At 39.7% G+C, this 12,195-nt stretch overlaps 2 protein-coding genes and 1 pseudogene across 2 annotated transcripts; 1 reads left to right on the top strand and 2 right to left on the bottom strand.

Annotated features, from left to right (window-relative positions):
• Positions 1-24: 24 nt before the first annotated feature.
• On the top strand, positions 25-894 carry LOC140926830 (uncharacterized N-acetyltransferase YafP-like). Its single transcript, XM_073376515.1, has one exon. The coding sequence runs from the start codon at positions 25-27 to the stop codon at positions 526-528; it is 504 nt and encodes a 167-aa protein (XP_073232616.1). The 3' UTR covers positions 529-894.
• Positions 895-1,170: 276 nt separating this feature from the next.
• Positions 1,171-4,333, bottom strand: LOC140928309 (collagen triple helix repeat-containing protein 1-like). Its single transcript, XM_073378046.1, has 3 exons — positions 4,213-4,333; positions 2,801-3,067; positions 1,171-1,681 (listed from the first exon to the last, which is right to left on the bottom strand). The coding sequence occupies exons 1-3, from the start codon at positions 4,309-4,311 to the stop codon at positions 1,316-1,318; spliced, it is 732 nt and encodes a 243-aa protein (XP_073234147.1). The 5' UTR covers positions 4,312-4,333; the 3' UTR covers positions 1,171-1,315.
• Positions 4,334-7,374: 3,041 nt separating this feature from the next.
• The window catches only part of LOC140926048 (uncharacterized), a 5,676-nt pseudogene continuing 855 nt past the window's right edge, over positions 7,375-12,195 (bottom strand).

Below are 12,195 nucleotides of genomic sequence, written 5' to 3'. Positions count from 1 at the left end.
GACGAGGGTAACCAAACCGAAATGATGGTAGATCAGTTCGTAATTCGCAGAGCCAGCGAATCAGACGCCGAAAACATCTACGACATCCACGTTGCGGCGATTAGATCAAAGTGCTCTACTCACTACAGTGCAAAGGATGTCGATATTTGGGTCGCAAGACAAGACAAAGCACGATATCTGCCTTTTATACAAGCAAATGAGATACTATTAGCCGAAGGTGAAGAAGGGAAAATTCTTGGGTTTGGTCACCTGACGCGTGATGCAAAAGAAACTGATGGAAAAACCATGCAGATTAGAGGCCTGTTTGTTGACCCTGACTGCGGGGTTAAAGGCGTAGGCTCTACGCTTTTGAAAGAGTTGGAGAAGAAAGCAAAAGAACTTGGTGAAGTTGACAAGATAGTTGTTCATTCATCGCTCAATGCTGTTGAATTTTACAAGAAATATGGATTCATTGCGCAAGAGATTACTACCCATCAAATGTGCGAACAGTCGTCTCTCCAGTGTCACAAAATGATTAAGAAATTTTGAAAATTGATGAGTAGTTGAATCCAACCTCTGTCACCCATGGGGATGGGGTATGTAGAAGTTGGCAAAATAACGCAAGTAACGCAAGCGTTAATTGATTTTCGTGTTATTTGAATATTACTAGGAGACAGAGTAACACGCGCTACGTATAGGGTGAAAGTAATTTATACGATATCTATCATAGACAATAATTAGATACCTGTAGCGGGAAATACAGTACAATTATTTTAGGCCAGCAGGTTGCATTGCACAGAAACAATAAAATTGGACCGCAGGAAACCCAAGCTCAGGACAGTTAAGGGAGTTACGTGTGGTTCAGCATTGCATCTTAAAATGGCCGCAAAAATAACGAATTTGGAGATTTAATGAGATAGCTTTTTGAAAAAGTTCTCAATAAAAAGATCATATTTTAATTTACATGTCGATGCATGGTTTTTTCTCTCTTCCAGTGTCTGGCTATTTTCCTGGTCCAATGTTTCAGTGATATCATAAGGGCGTATTCGAAATCACGATTTTTAGCGCCACACAATATAACAACATTGTTGCGACGTTGCTTCGATTGTTAGCAACATTGTTCTAACCTTGCAACGCTGTGTCGTCATTGCGAATCGTCCTATGTACCTTCAGAATGAAGTCGAAAGAATGTCGGGATAAATGCTGCTTTTATTAATCTTTCAGAGGTTACAACCTGTCAGTTTACAGCAGAACAAAATAATATTGCTAAAGAAGATAATTTGACTTCAGGTGAATACAACCTCGGATAACTTGGGGTGACCGCCTTTTGTAATAATTAGGACTGCGGTGCCGGGATCTCTTCTACGTAAATCCGGGATACTGAATTCCAACCTGTGTACGCATCAGCTCCTTTGATTCCACGGCAATTGCCGACATGAAACCCGATCCTTATGTTTCCAGCGGTGTGCTTGTTGCAGACTCCCTCAATATGACGAACACGGTGCAAATCTTTAACTGCATTTGGGTGTGCACCTGTGGCCATGTAGACCACACCCTCGATCGGCAGAGGAGCTGAACACTCCGCATCATTGAACGTGAAAAACCAACGCACGCAGCAGCCGTTGCAGTTATAGATCCGAAGTACCCCACTCCAGAAGACACGAAGGCTGGTGGCTGATGACGATTTTTTGAAGTTACATTGCTGTAGTATTTTTTGAAGAAAGAATAACGTGAAAAACCGCCATTAGCAGTACGGATTTTAGCTGTGAATTTATCCTACGTTCCCCCGCCTCACCCCAACCCCCGATCCGACGAACCTTTCTTGGCATGTGAAAATGAAGAGCTATAGTAAGTATGTCGGAGAGTCATCGCATCTACCCTGAATGCAATAGTACTATACACCAAGCATATTTCCTGGAAAAACTCATATCGTATCACTGTGTCTTAAAAAGCAAGGTTAAAGGGGCGATTTTAGTCCGCGTTTATCGAAGCCTGTTACTCCTGTTAATAATCATTGCTTCGGTGGTTAAAAACGTCAAAAAATAATTTCAATGGAAGGGAAAAGTTAAGAGGTGAGTTGCCGTTTAACTCATAACCCAAACAAACCTTCCTTATCGACCTCGCCATTCCTGGCATGTACGATTTCGTTAGACTTTATTGTAACTGAAACTTGTATCCAAAGAAAAGAAGAGACTCTCTTAAAATCCTGCACTTACGTCCAAATAATACGACAAAGATCAAGACAAAGATTAACCTCCTCGATCATTCAAAACAGAACTGCTGGAATTTAGGGCTCAAGCGGTAGCAGTAAATACGCATAGAGGGAGAGCTCGTGCAAAAAACTTGCTAGAGACATTTAGATTTAAGGACGAGGACGACTGCGAGTATTAGATTTGACTTAAAGTTTTTTCGCGTATTCTCAAAATATAGACTCCCCGGAAAGCTTCATTTTACCATGTTTCACTAGAAAAGTTAGCACTGTTACCTTTAGTGACGGAGGTTACCCTTTCCCGATCGCAAAATGATAATATTTAAAACTACTAACATTTCAGCTCAGACATTTGATAACTTGTTTCCGCCACTTCGACATTCTCGCTAAAACTCGTAGCAGAGTGACGACGGCTACCATATTTTCCCGCTAAAATGACGCTGGTTCACGCGCGTGCACTACTTAGTACTGAGAAAATCTCGTACTCGTATTCGTACTCGTCTTAGAATCTGAAGGTCTCTTCTTAGCAACCAAAAGCGATGTTCACTAGTTGGGGTCAATAATTCAGGACTCAGTATTAACCGCCGAAATATCAAATAAATTTAAATTTACCGCGATTAATCCAGCGTCCTTTCCATCATTGAGGTGATTGAAAACACACTGTTTCCAGTTCAGACCGCCTGAGGGTCCTTGAGGACCTTGGACGCCTCTGGCTCCTTGATCGCCCTTGGGACCAGCAGGACCCGGTGGTCCTTCGCGACCTGCGGGACCTTGAGGACCTGCCGGGCCATTTTGTCCTTGAGGTCCCGGTGAACCCGGTATGCCAGGGATACCTGGAACGCAACAACTGCCACGTCCACAATGGGTTGACGAAGAGCTCTGGAAATTTCAATCAATAAAACAGGCTTAAGAAAAATATGAAATATTGGTTGACCTTTGCTGAAACAAAAAGGCCCAGTTTTTAAGTCGTGAGTCTGCCGATTTTTTAATTCAAAGGCGGCAGGAATAGAGACGACGTGATGTAAAATTTAGGGAAAAATTAGCAACCCAAGTTTTGCTTCATAATTAGACTTTCGCCAGAAGAAGGCCGCAAACGTCAGTTAATGTGTAATTTGTCAGTATATGTAAACTGAACGACCTGAAATTTAATCAGGACTGACTCTTGCAGAAAGCTAGACTGTAATATCGCTTATGATTTCCCAGCTGTAAATAATAACACCCGAATTCTTTGTCGTGACAATTGCGAAAAGATCACGGCACTTAAAGTGCAACTAGTTTCTACAGTTATGGAAAGAATCTTAACAAAAAATGTTTATTATTAGGATTAACATTGTTTCTGAAATGTTTTCTTGAAAGTTGTTCACACGACTTAGTTCGAAATTTAGAGCTAGTTTTATGCATAGATCAGTGAAAGCCCATGAAAGCCATCGTTGGGCAATCGTTGGGCTATCTTCCTTCAGGTTTCATAAACGTGATTATCTTTATGATTCTCAAAGGTTCTACTAGTAGGCCTATCTGTCCGTAAGGGGAAAAAGCAGGCTAATAAAAGACTTCTACAGTGCAGATACAGGGTAGAGCAATCCAGCACATTAAAAAGAGCACTTGTTTAAAACGCTTTGTTCGACGGTGTCAATGAAATGCGAAAGTACTAATCGAGAACCGCTATTTTACTTGGTTATTGGAGCCACGTTAAGATCGTACCATCATTGTTCAGTTATTTCTCTTCCTCAAGAGCCTGAGTATTAGTCCAGACACTGGAATCGAACAAACCACGACATCTCGCTTTGCAGCCAAGTGCTCTACCGACTGAGTTAAACCTGCCGCGATAACAGTAACAGGCTAGTCACTCTCATAAAGAAAAACAGCCGGATTTTTACAAAGCCGCAATTTCGCCGCAGCCGAGAAGGCTACTGTCTAAAGTGAAACAAAATATAATTAGGTATTTTGATTAACAATTATATTTTCAGTTTTTCAACATTTTTGCGCAGGAGTGAGCTCGATGAATAGGGGTTGGTATCACTTACCTGTTTTTCGTTGCTGTTTCCTGCTGCATATATCAGACAGAAACAGGGCAGCAGAATAACTGCTACGTGGGCAAACTGAATGGTCAGCACCATCTTCATTCAGAGTTACAAAGCGCGCGAACTGAAGAGTATAAGAAAATAAGGTATGAAACTAAGAAAAAGGTACGCCTTCTTCTACGTGCGACAAGGATCGCGGTAAAGCATCTGCTAATGTTTATCGCATTTCAACACATACGATCTTTAGTGTTCTAAACCTCTCAGTATTAGGCAGTTAGGGAGCTTAAGCAACGACAACGGCGACGGCAACGAGAACGCAAAAAAAAACTAGGTTTAGATACGCAAAACAACTACTTTGCACGCGCATCACGCTTTTCTGTACATTTCTCTGCCGTCGTTGCACCTTTTGTGGAGAACGTGGACGCAAGACAACGACTTTCTTTTTCTTTTTCTGAATTTCGATACAGTCTTTAAAAATTCAACTCCAGAAAAAAATTGCCAACATATGACGAACCGAACGAGATGGAATAAGCGTGAAAAACTTTGAAGTAGCGCGACCTCGGCCCCACTTAATAAGCGACGTTTTTCGTTCGTAGCCGTCGCCGTCCGATCGTTGTTGCTTAAGCTCCCAAATAACTGAACATTTTAAAGAGGAATAGTCAGTTTACTACTCTCCAAGTCACTAGCAGAAGTATATCTCCCGTATATTTCATAATTTTTGCAGCAAACCGTGTCTTTGGGGTTTCTAGAGCGAACTCGAAAAAGTTCTGAAAACTAGGACGTTTTTTAAGCCTGGCACAAGAACTCCCGAAAAAATAGGGTCATTTTAAAAGAAAACTGCTTTGAGCAATTTATAGTAGTCTAGCGGAGTGAGTTTTAAGATATTCCCGCTCCCCGTCTCCAACACTAAGGTAAGTTGCAACACTAAAATGTTACATACCAATTTATGCTGAAGTGTTACGTCCAGTTATCAAGAGGAAAAAATGCACCTGAATACGCTTGGACAAGCACCTTTATATCAAGCAACTGAAAAAAATACTAGCTATATAAACAAGAAAATTGGTTTTAATTAAACACTGTTTTCGTATTTAAACATGTTTCCAAAAACAAGACCAAATCAGTTATATGGCAAATAAGGGCTTTTTACAAACTCAGAAAGTGTAAACTTGACATTTATTACTCATTTGCTCTAGTTTATAGGTTTATTTATTTTATTTGTGTGAATCCTATAACCAACTAAAGCCAACGATCTTTTTCTCAAGAGTTCTAGAGTAAGGATTGGAAAGCTCATAGTTCTCCACTTTGTCAACCTCAGCCATACATAAATATTTTTGTGCAACTATAATCTCAGAACAGCCAATTTTAATAAAATTTAATCATTGCCGGATCAACATACTGACCATGGTCCTCTATGTGTAGAAGTCAGCCTCTGAGTTCTTTTGGCATGCAATAATGAGAATATTGAATGGGTTACGGCACATACACATTGATTTGGCTAAACGCCCTGAAAGGCAAGAGTATATAACTTACGAAGAAATTTCAGAGATTTTACGCAGTTATGTAAAAGAAATTGTTTGTCTCATAGCTCAGGAATTTCCCCTTGGACTATGGCTATGTTGTAGTTAATTTTTTATCTCAGGTAATTTTTATTTTTATTTTGTTTTTGGCTATGTTAATGTATGCTAATGAAGTTTAAACAAAAGAAAAAGAAAAATTACCTGAGATAAAAAATTAACTACAACAGCTACGTGACTGAACAGTTCTCGAATTAGCGGTTTAAATTAAAAGTGAATAATATTGACTGTTTTGTTTATCTCCTTGTTTCCAATATTCGAATTGCTGAAAGTGCTAGTAAATACTACGTTTATCCCAGCAAACATAATAACACGGCATAATTTCCTTGTTGAAATTAGTGTATAGTCCTTCTCATTTTTAGAAAGCCATGTGTATTGACATCTACAGAAAATGCCATAACATAGCACAATACTCTTCGTTGGTCACTCCAAAACTTTACATAAGCATTGTCTTCAGTTTCTCTTGGGAGTTAGAATGGCCCCAAGAGAAACTGAAAACAATGCTTATTCAAAATTTTGTGAGTGACAAACACAGATTATTATGGTATGTTATGGCATTTTCTGTAGTGGTCAATTGCATTAACTGGTTTCGTTGACATCTAGCACGATCTTGATTCGATTGCCCTTCCTGGGACAGCCTGAAAAAATAAATTCTGGCGGATCCAAGGAAGGGTCAGAGAGGTCGGGAACACCCCACCTCCAATTTTATGTTTAAAGTACCGATTACCCTCTGAAGAGTCCAGTGAATTTGTTGCATACAACTTCCATCTCCTCGTTTAAAAATACAACTTGCCTTTCACGTTGTCTTTCAACTATGGGGTTTGATCAATTTGATTAAATCTGGACAAGGATATTTTATCACAAAGCACAAGGGACGATTGGTTGTTACGAGAACGGAATATCACATGTTCACATGCCTTTTACTGCTGTAAAAGAAACCGATGTGTAACCGCATAGAAGGATGGAAATTATTGGGCCGGTTATTTAAACAAAGTTTAAGTTAGGCCGCGGTTTAGCAACTCTTTCAACCACCAAATTTCTCCCTTAGTAGGTAGTAATTTCAAAAAATAATTGTCTTTCTAGTCTGCGCCTATATGATTTCATAAAAATTTTCACGAACTATGGTATTGAGATAAAAGCGTTTGTCGGCAAACTGAAAATGGTTTAGGACACGGTTTTTTTAAACACTGGCTAAACTCCGTTTAAATAAGTCTGGCCCACTGACTTTTACTTGGTCCGGTGCGCAGGTTGGAAACGGCCTGAGCAAAAATATCCGCATCCGCCTCGTAGCATTTTAAAGAACATTAACGTCAGAGACCCTGAATTATATAAATCAGAAATGACAGACCTGTCCCGTCCCGTTAGTTGAAGCCTTAAACCACAGTTAGCTTGCGCTAACATGAGATCCTTGAACAATTAGGCTCTCAGGCTATAACAGTAAGCCTTCTGATTCAAAACTGGAGCGAACTGGCAGTAACAGAACCGAAAGCGAACCTTGAACTGCCTGAAAGACAAATACAGGTAACAGCTTTTGCGTAAGGATCATGTGACAAAGTTTGATTGGAATAAAAAATTCTATAAAGTTGCTTTTCTTAAACTTTGTTGTTTAATCGGTAAGTTCATTCTACAAATTCTAACTTCTCATGATTTTTTTTCTTAGTTACAACTCAGTTTTTTAAAGGTATACAGATCAACAGGACGGAGTTCAAGAATTTAAAATGCTTTTAAAATCACGAACTAAGACAATTTTGCTATCAGGGCGTCTTTGGGGATATGTGTGGTCAGTCAAGTTTACTGTTGTGCTCTCGCCACTTCTTCAATGAAGATCCGGGACATTGTGGTCCAGCCTGTGTATGCGTCAGCAAGTGCATGGCTATTATTGCAGTTTCCAACTCAGAACCCCACTCGCACTCTTCCCTTATGATTGTTATTGCAGTGTCCTTGAATGTGACGGTGACGGTGAAGGTTCTTGCCAGCTGCTGTTGCCATATAGTACGCGTCATCAATTCTACCAGGAGAGCTACACTCAGCGCCATTGAATGTGAAATACCAACGACTGCAGCAGTTGTCACAGGAAGCAATGCGAAGGTTACCAGCGAAGTAGACATGGAGAGCCGTTTGTGTATAATTCTTCATGAACTGACAGCTCTGCCGCAAGGAAAATAGAATGAGTGATATGATTGATTGGTGTTAAATAAAAAAATGAGTTAAAGTTGATTAATATGACAGTGCTAACAGAACGCGGCACATAAAGGAGCGTCATTAGAAACATTTGAAACTAAATGAACATTTCGACTAAAATTTTTGGATCTTGAATCTTTTCAACTTATCAAGTGACCGTATCGCCGACTCAAGTTCACTATCTATTCAGGTTTCGCTTTTTCAGCGTAGATGATATAAGCTGATTAAGAGAGCTCCGCTTTTAAGTTTGGATAAAGCCATATAGTACAGGCCACGACCATACTCCTGGCCTTGAGCGAGAGCAAACGCTTGCAATCTTCACACCTCCTTTAAAGTTAAATCTATTTTACATCAAAGGTTTGGTGTGATCAGATTCTAAGTCATCGGTATAAAACTCGATTAGAAGGATTGCAACCGGTCTTTTACAATATAACTGAATTCGGCTAAACATAACTTATATAAAAAAAATGATTTATTAGTCGTACAATTCACCGACTCAAAGAAGACAAATTAAATTCATCACAACAGTAACACACTAACACACATTGACAAATACCACTGCAATATACATACTTCTCGGTCTGTCAGGCTTGGGCTTTTGTAAAAGAATTTTTATTAACAGTGGACTGACCTTTACAATTTAAGAGTTCATTCATTTTTATTCAGTCATATACGGTAACTATAATATAACTGACAACTTACGTATAACTCTCCTGTATCTTTGCCTTCAGCCCTTGTAAACGTGCACTCCTTCCAGTTTAAGTGCGAACACATGTTATGTGGCCCAACTTGGATTCCACTGTCACCTTTCTCTCCTCGATCTCCTTTGGGACCAACAGGACCCTACCTACCACGCTCTCCTTTCATTCCTTTCTCCCCAGAAGGTCCCTGGGGTCCAGTGTCAGTCCCGGGCGTCCCTGTTCTCCTTTGATTCCATCACGACCATCACGGCCGGGTGCCCCAGGATGGCCCGGGAGTCCATTTACACCAGGAATACCATTACTACCCGGCTTTCCACCATTGCAGCAAGGAGAAGTCTGTGTTTAATTTTAAGAGAAAGTATCTGTCTCAATCTAATAATCATAGGTAAAAGCAGTTTAAAAACGCTACCCCATAGACTAATGGACAGCAAAAAGAAGTCTCTGGTAAATATCTGGTTATAAACTATATTCCGTAAATGCAACATCATTATTCAAAGTTTTTTTTTCTAGGTCAGCGAAACAGGGATTTTCAACCAAATTAATTATACTTAGTCATAATCTCATTTCTGGCTAAAATGAAAGTGAAAAAATTAAAAGTACTTAAAAAAAAGTGCCATTTTCGTGTTTATCTTCAAGTTATTTTTATTATTTCAAAATTCCAGGAGTGAAAGAGGGCTTATAGGGTATATAGCCGTTGATATCACTTACTTGCGTTTTGTCGCTGTTGTGTTCTGCTGCATGAGACAGAAACAGGAGGGCAGAATAACCGCTACGTGGGCAAACTGAATGGTCAACATCTTCCTCTGCATTCAGATTTAAAGAGCACTCGAACTGAGGTGTATAAAAAAGGTAAAGTATGAAAATAAGAAACGACTACGCCTTCTTTTTCATATACGTGTGACGAGCTAATGGCGAAAAAATAAAGCTTCTGCTAATGTTGATCTCATTTCAATACATACGATCTTTAGTGATCTAAACGTCTCAGTATTAGAAGAACTGAAAATTTTATATAGGAGTAACCAGTTTACCACGTACGTCTCCATGCAGTATGTCTCACATTTCCAGCAGACCGTGATGAGATCCTTGGGTTTCTAGAGCGAACTCAAAAAACACATATCAAACTCATTGCTACATTTGCCCTATGTCACATCAGGTGGCCTCAACTTCCGGTAAAATAGAGCTGAAAACACGCTATTTTCTGCAGAATATACACCGTATTCACACATGGCGGACACGCGGGAAAAAACTGGTGCCTAGTCATGAAAGCGAGGCGTTGGAGGATAAACAAAAATTGCAAATGAAGACTTTCAGTGAACTTGCGGGGTGTTTAGCACAGATTCCACCTAAAATAACTTTGTACGGACTTCTTTTTAAATACAGTTACGTGGGATGTCTTCTGCTTTTACTGTTTAGTAATGATTTGCTGTTTGCAATCAAAAGGGACGCGTATATCTTCAAGGAAACAGGATGATTTTGTAGGTTTCCGACGCATAAGAAGCTCGACAAGTGGACGATGACTGGAGAAAAGCGGCAATTATGTTGGCCCAATCTTCACATTGAAACCGAGTATGGAAGCCAGCTCGCTGCAATTCGGTGAAACAGAAATATAAACAAATCTTGGTGGCAAGAAAAAAGGAAATAAGCGACAGATACATGGCCTACTTGTTAGCGCAAGAGACGTCTGCCGTTGGTTGTTGCGAAAACTAAGACCCCCGAAAATTAAGACCTAAGACCTAAGACCCGAAAACGAAGACCCGAAACCTAAGACCCGAAACCTAAGACCCGAAAACTCACTTATGTCCAGAAATGCATGCAATGGCGGAAATGGCGAAACTGGCGAAAAATCGCCAGCCGCTGGCGATTTGAATTGGATGCCAAAAGTGGCCCCTTGGAGGCTGGCGATTTTGGCGAAATTGGCGATTTTGGCAAAAATCGCCATGCATGCAATGGCGAAAATGGCGAAACTGGCGAAAAATCACCAGCCTCTGGCGATTTGAATTGGATGCCAAAAGTGGCCCCTTGGAGGCTGGCGATTTTGGCGAAATTGGCGATTTTGGCAAAAATCGCCAGAGGGCTGGCGATATGTGGCAAAATATTCAAATTGGATGCCAAAAGTGGCCCCTTCAAAGTAGATAACTAGAGAGGTCCTTATAACTGTGAGGCAACAGTACTAAAAAAAAGTTCAAATTACTTGCCTAATAAGAGGCCCCAATAACTGTGAGGCAACATTTATCAAATACAACTGAATCAAATATATGACAAAACAGCTTTACCTAACTGTCAAACAACAATATTTTATCAAATACAACTGAATCAAATATATCTGAAAACAACAAATGGAAGTCGTTTCAGTTAAGCTAATATGTATTTGTGCCATGTACTTCACAGGTTAAGTAAACATTTCCTTACTTTCGATGTCGCTTGACTTACCAAAAGTGATGTGATGATATCACACTAGCATCATTTGCTTTTGTATGGTTCATTCCTTTCAAAGACTTACAAGTCCACTAATTACTCGAGGAGAGAACTACCAAGTCCTTTAAATCTTAATAATTCCTTGCCATGGACACTCTAACTTTTCGTTAGATGTAGACCTTAACAATCCTCACTGGTTACAATTCTCTTCACATTGGTTCCATTAAATTGTGAGGCAGCCTTAAATGAAAAGCGATTGCGAAACGCATGGTTCCTGGCTAAAAGATGCTTTCACGATAACCATTGTGTGCCCTTCATTCTTTTTTGGTTCTCCACTATACACATTATCTTCTTCCGTCGTTTTAAACTGTTCACTTTCTTCTCGCACTTACTTGTTTTGCTCTTTAGAGAAACGGTCCCCTAAAAGTAACGAAAGCCGAAAAGTCCAGCAGCTTGTATGCGCCATTTTGAAATGTGTGAATTCGCTTATTTCCGCTTTATGTAAACCTGAACGAAATGTCACTTGTGCCCAATACTTCACCGCATTTATTGAACATAAACATTGGATCAAAATAATAACTTGTTTGTCTCTTTCATAAAACATATCCCATTCAAACTAATTCTGTATCTTTTCATCAACTAGATAAATAAAAAGAGAGTGTACATGTTTGTCTCGTTCTTAAAAAATGTGTCCCATTATTGCTTTATGAGATGGGGCCAGAAATTTAGAAAATGTATTGTTTTTTTGCGCTGAGACCACCAAACCAATTCTCAGTACAATATGTGTTCCATTAAATTGCTAATGCTAATGCTCGTCGAAACACGTCACCCGACCTTTTTACCTTCTATTTTAACAATTGCCTGAGAGTCCCTGTGAACGACATTAATCGTTTTGCTTACATAGAGTGACCACCAAAGTCGGCTGGGAATGACACTAATCGTTTCTACTTACATAAAGTAGTTATCCAAAATCGACTATTTCAACATGGCCGCCGCGTCTATATAACAAATACTAAACCTTACACGTTCATGTTCTGTGAAACTGCAATGAACCACCTCGTTTATATATACTTGTACGATTGAACGCCATTATAACAAACAGGATGGATATACAA

The sequence above is a fragment of the Porites lutea genome, chromosome 2 (genome assembly GCF_958299795.1).
Source record: "Porites lutea chromosome 2, jaPorLute2.1, whole genome shotgun sequence".
Classification (NCBI taxonomy): domain Eukaryota; kingdom Metazoa; phylum Cnidaria; class Anthozoa; order Scleractinia; family Poritidae; genus Porites; species Porites lutea.
This window is presented reverse-complemented; position numbering and strand designations above follow the sequence as displayed.

Coding starts and splice junctions, on each gene's coding strand:
- LOC140926830 (XM_073376515.1), top strand. CDS start 25: ATGGTAGATCAGTTCGTAATTCGCAGAGCCAGCGAATCAGACGCCGAA.
- LOC140928309 (XM_073378046.1), bottom strand. CDS start 4,311: ATGAAGATGGTGCTGACCATTCAGTTTGCCCACGTAGCAGTTATTCTG. Junction 3,068..4,212: donor GAAACAGCAACGAAAAACAG/GTAAGTGATACC, acceptor TGAAATTTCCAG/AGCTCTTCGTCAACCCATTG. Junction 1,682..2,800: donor AGGACGCTGGATTAATCGCG/GTAAATTTAAAT, acceptor AAAATACTACAG/CAATGTAACTTCAAAAAATC.